The sequence below is a fragment of the Sturnira hondurensis genome, unplaced genomic scaffold (genome assembly GCF_014824575.4).
Source record: "Sturnira hondurensis isolate 20B ecotype Veracruz unplaced genomic scaffold, ASM1482457v3 Scaffold0018728, whole genome shotgun sequence".
Lineage (NCBI taxonomy): Eukaryota > Metazoa > Chordata > Mammalia > Chiroptera > Phyllostomidae > Sturnira > Sturnira hondurensis.
Genome location: NW_028091359.1, coordinates 14,867,701 through 14,878,133, shown reverse-complemented (window position 1 = coordinate 14,878,133; position 10,433 = coordinate 14,867,701). Strand labels below are relative to the sequence as shown.

Below are 10,433 nucleotides of genomic sequence, written 5' to 3'. Positions count from 1 at the left end.
GGGGTCCAAGAGGAAACAATGCTGCTTGCTCCATTCTCTGCCAGATTTCAGTCACTTCTGCCACTACCCGCAAGTAAATTGGGCCCTTCTGGTGCAATTCCCTGGTGGGTAGGTAGGTTTGTGCATGTTCTAGGATCCTCTGGGTCTAAGGAACTCTCCTTGTGAGGCTGGGAGTTTCTCCTGCCAACACAACCCCCACAGATGTTTTCAGTTAGAGGTCTGAGGCTTTATTTCCCAGCACTGGAAGTAAAGGGTTACATTGTCTGTCTTGCCCTCCAGTTGTTCCTCCTGGCTTATCTGCACATGAATGGGAGATTGCCTGGTCCTCCAGCCACTGCTTTGCCACAGGTCCTCTCTGCCCAGCTGCCTGTCTCTGCCCCTCCTATCGGTCTGGATGAATGTCTCTTCTTTAACTCCTTGGTTGTTGGACTTCCATACAGTTTGATTTTCTGTCAGTTCTGGTTGTTTTTGTTTTTAAATTTGCTGTGGTCCTTCTTTTGGTTGTGCAAGGAGGCACAATGTGTCTGTCTACCTACGTCTCCATCTTGGCCAGAAGTCACTTCTACCCAATAAATATCAATTCTTATCATCGTTTTCATCACCCAAACTCTCTTGTCCCTCCAAGCACATAGACTTGGAATACCAAGTCTATTATCTATTTCAACAGAATGGCTTTTAACAAAATCTTCTGTTCACAGTTCAAGAAAAACTATCAATATTTAAATTAGTTTCAGAGTTCAAAATTAAAATCCATACCTGTCTAAAATTAAATTAGGTTTAAGTTACTTCTGTGAATAGGCAGATTCTATAGGTATAAATTTAAGATGTCATTCTCTAATGGAGGAGAAGAAATGAAGGTGTTTAATAAATATTTGCTGAATGAAGGCCATGAGATAACATTCTGGAGGTAACTCATCTACATTCATTCAGTCAGACATTTACTGCACCCATGTCATGTGCCAGGCACTATACTAAGTACCAGAGAATATCAGCGTGGTAAGGTTATACACAGAATATTAGTACCTTTCCACAAGTTACAATATCTGAATTAAAATGACTGGAGCCACAGGAAACTCTTTTTCCCCCTCTACTTAAAAGTAAAGATTAAAATGGGTTTCATCAAGTATCATAGAAGAAGAAAAAAAATACACACATTTACCTTACAGTTTTTAATTTTGTTTCAGACAGTTTTCCCAGGCAGCTACATTCTAGCACGTCGTCAGTGAAAGATGACTCACTTATACATAAAAAGGCAAGTGAAAAAGGTCGATTGTCTCACAGGGAATTTGAATCCCCAAATAAATTATTTTACAAAAATATCAAACTTGCTTTTCTACTGCTAAAAATAAAAAAAAATTCACATTAAAAAATCTATAGATTGGTATATAGCAAGATACTCATTTTTACATACTAAGTAAGTCCTTCAAATAAATATTTTACACAAATTTAAGTTGCCAAAAATAGGTCAAGTATTCACCCTATACGTTTGCTTGGCTCGCTAAGACCATATTTGAAACTGACAACAGACTGACTGCAGCTCATCCCCTAAAAACAGTCGTTTGTACAGCACTGCAGCTGGGTCTGGGCAGGTCCATGGTACACACACGTGAAATGGCTACCACCACTGTGCACGCTGCTCCCACCAGCAGTTTTACCCTGTAAGAATCCTTTAGCCTATCATGAATAAAATTGTAAGAAAAGAACAAAGGAAAACATTTTGCCTATTGTAGATATTTCCTCAGTAATTACAAAAGAGATGCAGAAATTATCATGGTTTAAGGACTTTGAGAATACTGAACACGAGATAAAATTCAATACCGCTTACACACACCTGAATACAGAGAACATATGCAACACTCATGTGGAGTGAGTGACCATACATTACAGAGCCCAGGCTTCCACCCGGCCTGTTCCTGTTGCTACACTGAACTCTTACACAGCCTCGGGTCCTTCAAAGACGGAGACTTAATAAAATAATGTTACATTCATTTTTCTGTTCTAAAACCAACTTGACAAAGTAAACTGGAGGGTGGAGAGCTTTATCTCCTCGTATTTTAAAAGCCAATTTGATTTTTATTGTGATGTGATATTTTAATTAACACTATGCTATGAATAAAAATGACTGCATTATGGTTTTGTCCATAATATGCAAATCCCTTTTGCTAAAATATTCCAAAATAAATCCAATAAACAATTTCCACTTCCAGTGGCTTAACTGAGAGATGTTGTTTTTGTTTTTTTCAATTACACATTAGGATGAGAGCAGCTACATTAAAATCTTGTAAACCAAAGCCAATCACCCCAAAATCTAGAACACCAATACTTTCCATCCAGGATAGAAAAATGAACATCCAAAGTAAAGAGAGACACAAGATTGATCAAGTAACCAATCAAAAACCACTTCTCTGTTATTTGAGCTAATAGTCACTCGAAGCTTGAAGTTTCCGCCTTCATTATTATTGGTGGTTCCCAGAGTCATGGCTTCAATGTCAAATGTGACAGTGGACCCAGTGGTAACAGCAGGCAACTGATTAGTCATTTCTTTTCCATTTACAAAAACTGCACCTAGAATGTTAAGATAAAAAGTCATTTACATGTGAGCAACAACTAAGAACTGAAATAGACTGCAGATTATTGATAACACAGCTAATTTCCTAATTCAAATAAAGAAATCATTTTGGAATGCCAACTAGTCAAAGATAATGCATTTAATTAACCCTCATCATCAGGACAGAAAGAAGAGGTTAATAAAGCTTTAATAGCACATTAGAAGTCTGGTCGAGGGTTCTGTTTCAGCGCAGAGACTGCGGGCTGCAGCCAGGGGCACAGTGAACACTGACTGCACCATGCTTTCACCAGCACTTGAAAATGAGACTTGCCTTTTAAAAAAATTCTTACTTATTGATTTGAGAGAGAAGAAGAGGGGGGAGAGACAGAGAAACATTGACTTGTTCCACTTATTGATGCATTCATTGGTTGCTTAAAAAAAAAAAAAAAACAACCAGAAACTATGAANAGACTGCGGGCTGCAGCCAGGGGCACAGTGAACACTGACTGCACCATGCTTTCACCAGCACTTGAAAATGAGACTTGCCTTTTAAAAAAATTCTTACTTATTGATTTGAGAGAGAAGAAGAGGGGGGAGAGACAGAGAAACATTGACTTGTTCCACTTATTGATGCATTCATTGGTTGCTAAAAAAAAAAAAAAAAACAACCAGAAACTATGAATTTCCCATATGGATGGCACCAAAAGAAACTTGATTCGCCCTGGCTGGTGTAGCTCAGTGGATTAAGCGCGGGCCTGTGAACCAAACAATCGAGGTTCGATTCCCAGTCAGGGCATATGCCTGGGCTGCAGGCCAGTTCCCAGCAGGGGACTCACGAGAGGCAACCATACATTGATGTTTCTCTCCTTCTCTCCTTCCCTTCCCCTCTAAAGATAAATAAATAAATCTTTTTAAAAAAATAAAAAAGAAACTTGATTCCATTGTAAAATTACATCCTGTAGAATAGCAAGACTGTTTCACATGGAATAAAGAAGAATCTTGTTCTACCTATACTGCCCACCCACACAAAATATTAACATGTCTTAACATGACTTTTCAAAGTGTAATTATCATGATATAAGGAACCAAACAACCTGGGGAAATATAAGAAATTAAGCGAACTCTCCCTAGTGCCCGAATCTATGGTGAATGTAGATGACCTGTGCACACAACGCAGAGGTGACTCCCTGGAGCAAATCCCAGCTCACCCTCCTCCAGCCATTTAACCTTTCTGTGGCTGTTTTCATCACCTAAAAAATGGAAATACTACTCCTTTCCACTACAAAAATTTGTTAAAGGGGTTAAACAATTGATTATTTATAAAGGGTATAGAACAATGCCTGGTACACAGTAGCCACGTAGATATGTCATTAAGACCCGTACCTTCTCATCTCTTGCTATAATTGTGTGATACTGGGACAGACTTATATCTTGCTATAGTCATTCATATATTTCAAAGAGAATGACAGTTACTTCTCACCGTTTGTACTAATGCACACGGCTTGGTCCCGCTGTAGAGAGTCATATCCATTCTGTTTTTCTGCACACACGCCTATGCTGTCTCTCCTGTCTGGCTGTCCCACAGTTTCAACTCTGCAAATGTAGAGAGATCATTCCATCTTTTCTTAACATGATATATAACAGTTATTAAGCATAAAAATAATAATCTCATCACAAATGCTGTTAATAATAGCTAACATCCCTGGCTGGTGTGGCTCAGTGGATTGAGCACTGGCCTATGAACCAAAGCATTGCCAGTTCGATTCCTAGTCAGGGCAGATGCCTGGGTTGCAGGCCAGGTCCCCAGCAGAGGGTGTGCAAGAGGCAACCACACATTGATGTTTCACTTCCCCTCCTTCTCTCCCTCCCTTCCCCTCTCTCTAAAAATAAATAAAATATTTTAAAAATAGCTAACAATTACCTACTATTTCAGGCACTGTTGTAAAAATTTTGTATTCATCTACTGGATTGGCCAAAGATTCATTTGGTTCTTCAACACAATGGCTCTGGTAGAGCTCAGTTGTCTTTAACTTCATTTGAAACAATTTTGTTAGACTGTATTGTGAGAACTGTCATAGCAGCGTGCATTTTTTAAAAACTTACCAAAATTGGTGAATTTTTGTGCAGCCATTTTATTTTTTATTTATAATTTTTTTAAGATTTGTTTTTTAGAGAGAGGGGAAAGGAAAAAGAGAGGAAGAGAAACACTGATGTGTGAGAGAAACATTGATAGGTTGCCTCTTGCACACCACCAACTGGGGACTTGGCCCACAACCCAAGGTGCCCTGTCAGGGAATCAAGCTGGCTACTTTTCCGTTTGTAGGCCGGCGCTCAATCCACTGAGCCACACCAGACAGTCTGTGCAGCCATTTTAATATTGAAGGTGTAAGAAGCTATGCAACATTTTCAGCATGTCTGGGCCTGTCTTGCCTCATGCTTTGGACTTTTCTAAAATTTCTCAAATAACCAACATCTGGCCTCTGTGTATGTCTTACTTCTTGCTACGCATCCCCAGGCCCGGCACTAGTGGCAACCAGCCTTAGTTCACAGCTTGGCCACTCCTGAGCACCTCCAAGACCACCACAAGTAGCAGCCATCTGTGGAATGCTCTGTAGCTTATGCCAAGTGGCCCCAGGCAGGGCAAAGGCAGTGGCTGACTTTGCACCTAGCAGGACGGACACCTGGTGGACAGCTCCAGACCATGCCTGATTACAACCCTACCACCCCTACAGGGACACACTCAAGGGGCGGACTTGATGAGCGCCAAAGCCCCGGTGAAGCAAGTCCTGATCCATAGGGTTGACTCCTGCACAGCAGCTGGTCCTTACAGCCAATTGGCATGGGGTCAATCCCTTCCCATGATGCCAACAGCAGGCAAGGCTCAACTACAACAGACCAGTGCACACAGCTCACAGAGGCACACATCTGGAGCACCTGGCTCAGATGACTGGGGAGGCTGTGCCACTAGGACCAACAGGACACCTATTACACAAGGTCACTCTACCAAGGCCAAGAGATGTAACGGCTCTACCTAATACATAGAAACAAACACAGGAAGCAGCCAACACTGTGGAGACAGATCCCAAATGAAAGAACAGGAGAAATCTCCAGAAAAAAACTAAATGAGCCCTGGCCGGTGTAGCTCAGTGGACTGCGAACCAAAGGGTTTGCCAGTTCAATCGCCTATCAAGGCACATGCCTGTGTTGCAGGTGAGGTCCCCAGTGGGGGACACATGACAGGCAACCACACATTGATGTTTCTCTCCCTCTCTTTCCCTCCCTTCCCTTCTCTCTAAAAATAAATACATCTTTTATAAAATTAAAAAAAAAGAACTAAATGAAATGGAGGGAAGCCAACTATCAGACACAGAGTTCAAAACAATGGTTATAAGAATGCTCAAGGAACTTGGTGAGAACTTCAACACTGTAAAAAAAAACAGTCAGAAATGAAGACTACACTAACTGAAATAAAGAATTATTTACAACAAATCAACAGTAGAGTAGATGACACTGAGAATCAATTCAGTGATTTGGAATATAATGAAGCAAAAAACACCCAATCAGAATGGCAAAAAGAATTTAAAAATATGGAATAGTGTAAGAGCCTCTATGACAACTTCAAGCATATCAACATTCACATATGAGGGTACCAGGAGAAGAGTGAAAGAAACTGAAAACCTATTTGAAAAAATAATGATAGAAAACTTCCTCTACCTGGTAAAGGAAATAGACATAGAAGTCCAGGAAACACAGAGAGTCCCAAACAAGATAAATCCACACCAAGATACATCGTAATTAAAATCTAAAGGGTTAAAGACAAAGAATCTCAAAAGTAGTTAGTTACCTATCAGGGAGTTCTCGTAAGACTGTCAGGGGATTTCTCAATAGAAACCTTGTAGGCCAGAAGGGAGTGGCAAGAAATATTCAAAGTGATGAAAGCAAGGACCTACATCCAAGATTATTCTACCCAACAAACCTATCATTTAGAATCGAAGGACAGGTAAAGAGCTCCCCAGGCAAGAAAAAGCTAAAGAAATTCATTACCACCAAACCAGTATTACATGAAATGCTAAAGGGTTGAGAAGGAGGAGGGATGGGGAAGGAGGGGAGGGAAGAGGGGAAGGAAAAGATCAAATGTGAGCAACAAAATGGCAGTAAATACATATCTATCATAAACAACTGAGTCTAAAAATCAAAATAAACAAACAAGCAGAACAGAAACAGACTCTTAGATACAGAGGACATGCTAATAGTTGCCAGATGGGAGAGGAGTTGGGGGATGAGTGAGAGAGATGAACGGATTAAGAAGTTCAAACTGGTAGTTACACATTAGTCATGGGGATGTAAGGTACAGCATAGAGAATAAGTATGTATGGTTATTTCAACAGGAATGAAATTTAAAAGGATGATTACTTGGTAAGCTTTAGAATATCATCACTGGGGTCTACACCTGAAACTAATATAATATTGTATGTCAATTATAATTGAAAAATAAAAATGACTGAAAAAATAGTGTTTATTCATTAAAAAACGTAATCTAAAGAAAAAACCCAAAACAAACAAACAAACAAACAACCCTTGATTTTACACCTCAAAGAATGAAAAAGAACAAGATAAGCCCAAAGGTAGCAGAAGAAACAAATAAAGAATAGAAAATAATCAACATAACTAACAGTTGGTTTTTTGAAATTATCAAGAAAATTGACAACTTTTAGTGAATTAACTAAGATAAAGATGACACAAATAAAGTCAGAAATGAAAGAGGAGTCATTACAACTGATTGCATAGAACTCAGAAGGATTATAGGAGACTCCTATGAGCAACATACACTGAAATTAAATAATCTAAAAAACATGAATAAACTTCTACAAATACAACCTACCAAGACTGATAGTGAAGAAAGAGAAACCTGCCTGGCCAAGGAGCTCAAGTGGTTAGAGCATCAATCTGCAGCACCAAGGTTGTGGGTTCGATCCCTGGTCAAAGCACATACAAGAAACAGACAATGGATGCATAAGTAAATGGATCAACAAATTAATGTTTCTCTTTCTCTTTCTCTTTCTAACATTAATCAACACATAAAAATATTTTTAAAAAAAAGAAAGAGAAGATCTGAATAGACTTATAACTAGAAAGTATAATAAACCAATAATGAGAAACCTCCCCAGGGACTTCCCGCCAAGATGGAGGTGTAGGTGGAAACACTGTGCCTCCTTGCACAACCAAAATTAAGGACAATAAAGATTTAGAAACAAACCCACAACCAGAACAGACAGAAAACTGAACTGTAAGGAAGGCCGACAAGCATTCATCCACACTGGTAAGAGGCGCAGAGTCACGGCTGGTGGAGAGGGATGGCAGCAGGAAAAGGCAGTGGCTGGCAGAACGGGGAGCACAGGCGGCGCGAGGCTGACCACGGTCACACATTAGCACGCAGATAAACCAGGAAAAAATGGGCAGTGACACACACCACGCAACCAAGGGCCCTGGTGATGGGAAATAAAGCCTAAAAGCACCAATAAAAAGTGCTGGGAGAGACTCCCAGCCTCACAGGAGAATTCGTTGGAGAGACCCACAGGGTCCTAGAATATACACAAGCCCACACACCCAGGAACCAGCACCCAAAGGGCCCAATTTGCTGTGGGAAGCGGCAGAGGGGACAGAATCCAAGAAAGAGAGCAGAACAAACACCATTGCTCCCTCTCTGACCCTGCCCCCTGTCACAACCCAGCTACTGGGTAGACCTGCCCTAGTGAACACATAAGCTTCCGCCCCTCATATGTTAACAAGCGAAAACAGACCAAAACATTATGGCTCAAGCAGAACAACAACTCAAAGCCCCAGAGCCAATACTTCTAAGCAACCAAGAGATAGCCAACCTATCAGATGCATAGTTCAAAATACTGGTGATCAGGATGCTCACAGAACTAGTTGATTTTAGTCACTAATTAGATGAAAAAATGAAGGCTACACTACATGAAATAAAGCAAAATGCACAGGGAACCAATGGTGATGGAAAGAAAACTGGGACTCAGATCAAGGAAGTGGACCAGAAGGAAGAAAGAAACAACCAAACAGAAAAGAATAAAGAAACAAGAATTCAAAAAAATGAGGACAGGCTTAGGAGCCCCCAGGACACCTTTAAACATTCCAACATCCAAATTACAGGGGTACCAGAAGGGGAAGAGGAACAGAAACAAGCAGAAAACTTATTTGAACAAATAATAAAGGAGAACTTCCCCAGTCTGGCAAAGGAAATAGACTTGCAGGAAGTCCAGGAAGCTCAGAGAGTCCCAAAGAAGGTGGACCCAAGGAGAAACCCACCAAGGCACATCATAATTACATTAGCCAAGATTAAAATGAAGGCGAGAATCCTAGAAGCAGTAAGAGATAAGGGGACAGTCACCTACAAAGGAGTTCCCATCAGACTATCAGCGGATTTCTCAAAAGAGAACTCATAGGCAAGAAGGAGCTGGAAAGAAGTATTCCAAGTCATGAAATCCAAAGACCTACTCCAAGATTGCTCTATCCAGTAAAGCTTTCACTTAGAATGGAAGGGCAGATAAAGTGCTTCCCAGATAAGGTCAGGTTCAAGGAGTTCATCATCACCAAGCCCTTATTATATGAAATGTTAAAGGGATTTATCTAAGAAAAAGAAGATAAAAAATATGAACAGTGAAAGGACAGCACTCACAGTTATTAATAACTTAGTTATTAACAACCATACCTAAAACAAAAGCAAACTAAGCAGACAGCTAGATTAGGAGCAGAGCCACAGAAATGGAGATCACATGGAGGGTTAGCAACAGGGGAGTGGGAGGAGGAGAAGGGGGAGAAGGTACAGAGAATAAGTAGTTTAGACGGTGAGGAGAAAATAGGCAGGGGGAAGGCAAGAGTAGAGTGGGAAATGTAGAAGCTAAAAACTTGTGACACATGGACATGAACTAAAGGGGGGGAAATGTGGACAGGAAGGGGTGTGGGGATGTGCAGGGTGGAGGGGAATAAAGGGGGGAAGGGGGAAAAGTATAATAGCATAATCAGTAAAATATATTTTTTTTAAAAAAGGAAACCTCCCCAATAACCCACACATACATAAGGGCCAGGTCTAATTAGCTTCATAGTATCCTGAAATCAAAATCACAAAAAAAGAAAACAAGACACAAGAAAAGAAAACTAACTACAGGCCAACAACTCTGATGATTATAGATGCAAAAATTCTAAACAAAGTACTACACTATTGACAGGAGTGTAAAATGGTACAGCTGCTATGTAAAACAGTATGAGGGTTCCTCATAAAATTAAAAAAAGAACTACCACATGATTTGGCAATTTCACTTCTGGGTATATATCCTAGTGAATTCAGCACACTAAAAAGAACACATTACTTGTTTAATATTCCTGTCAAATATGCATAACCTGAATCCAATCATTAGGAAACATTAAACAAACTCAAATTGAGGGATATTCTATAAAATAATTGGCCTGCACTCTTCAAAGTTGTCAATATCATAAAAATTAAGAGAAATGGAGACACTGTTCCAGGTTAAAGGGGGCTAAAGAGCCCTGGCTGGTGTGGCTCAGTGAATTGAGTGCTGGCCCATGAGCCAAAAGGTCGCTAGTTCGATTCCCAGTCAGGACCCATGCCTGGGTTGCGGGCTGGGTCCCAGGTTTGGGGCAATGAGAGGCAACCAATGTATCCCTCATATATCATCAGTGTTTCTCTCCCTCTCCTTCTCCCTCCCTCCCCCTCTTTCTAAAAATAAATAAATAAAATCTTTATTTAAAAAAAGAGACTAAAGAGACATGACAACTGATTATACCACATGATCCAAGATCATTTTTTCTATTAAAAACATTAATTGGAATAATTAAATCTGATAAGGTC

The 10,433-nt window shown here is 40.2% G+C and overlaps 1 protein-coding gene across 1 annotated transcript in view; it reads right to left on the bottom strand.

Moving 5' to 3' along the window:
* Window positions 1-1,154: 1,154 nt before the first annotated feature.
* The window catches only part of CRLF3 (cytokine receptor like factor 3), a 36,386-nt gene continuing 27,107 nt past the window's right edge, over window positions 1,155-10,433 (bottom strand). The window contains exons 7-8 of the mRNA XM_037070030.1: window positions 4,029-4,141; window positions 1,155-2,565 (exon numbers count right to left, since the gene is read on the bottom strand). Of these exons, the coding sequence (XP_036925925.1) occupies window positions 2,309-2,565; window positions 4,029-4,141 (370 nt within the window). The 3' untranslated portion in view covers window positions 1,155-2,308. The remainder of the gene's footprint in view (window positions 2,566-4,028; window positions 4,142-10,433) is intronic.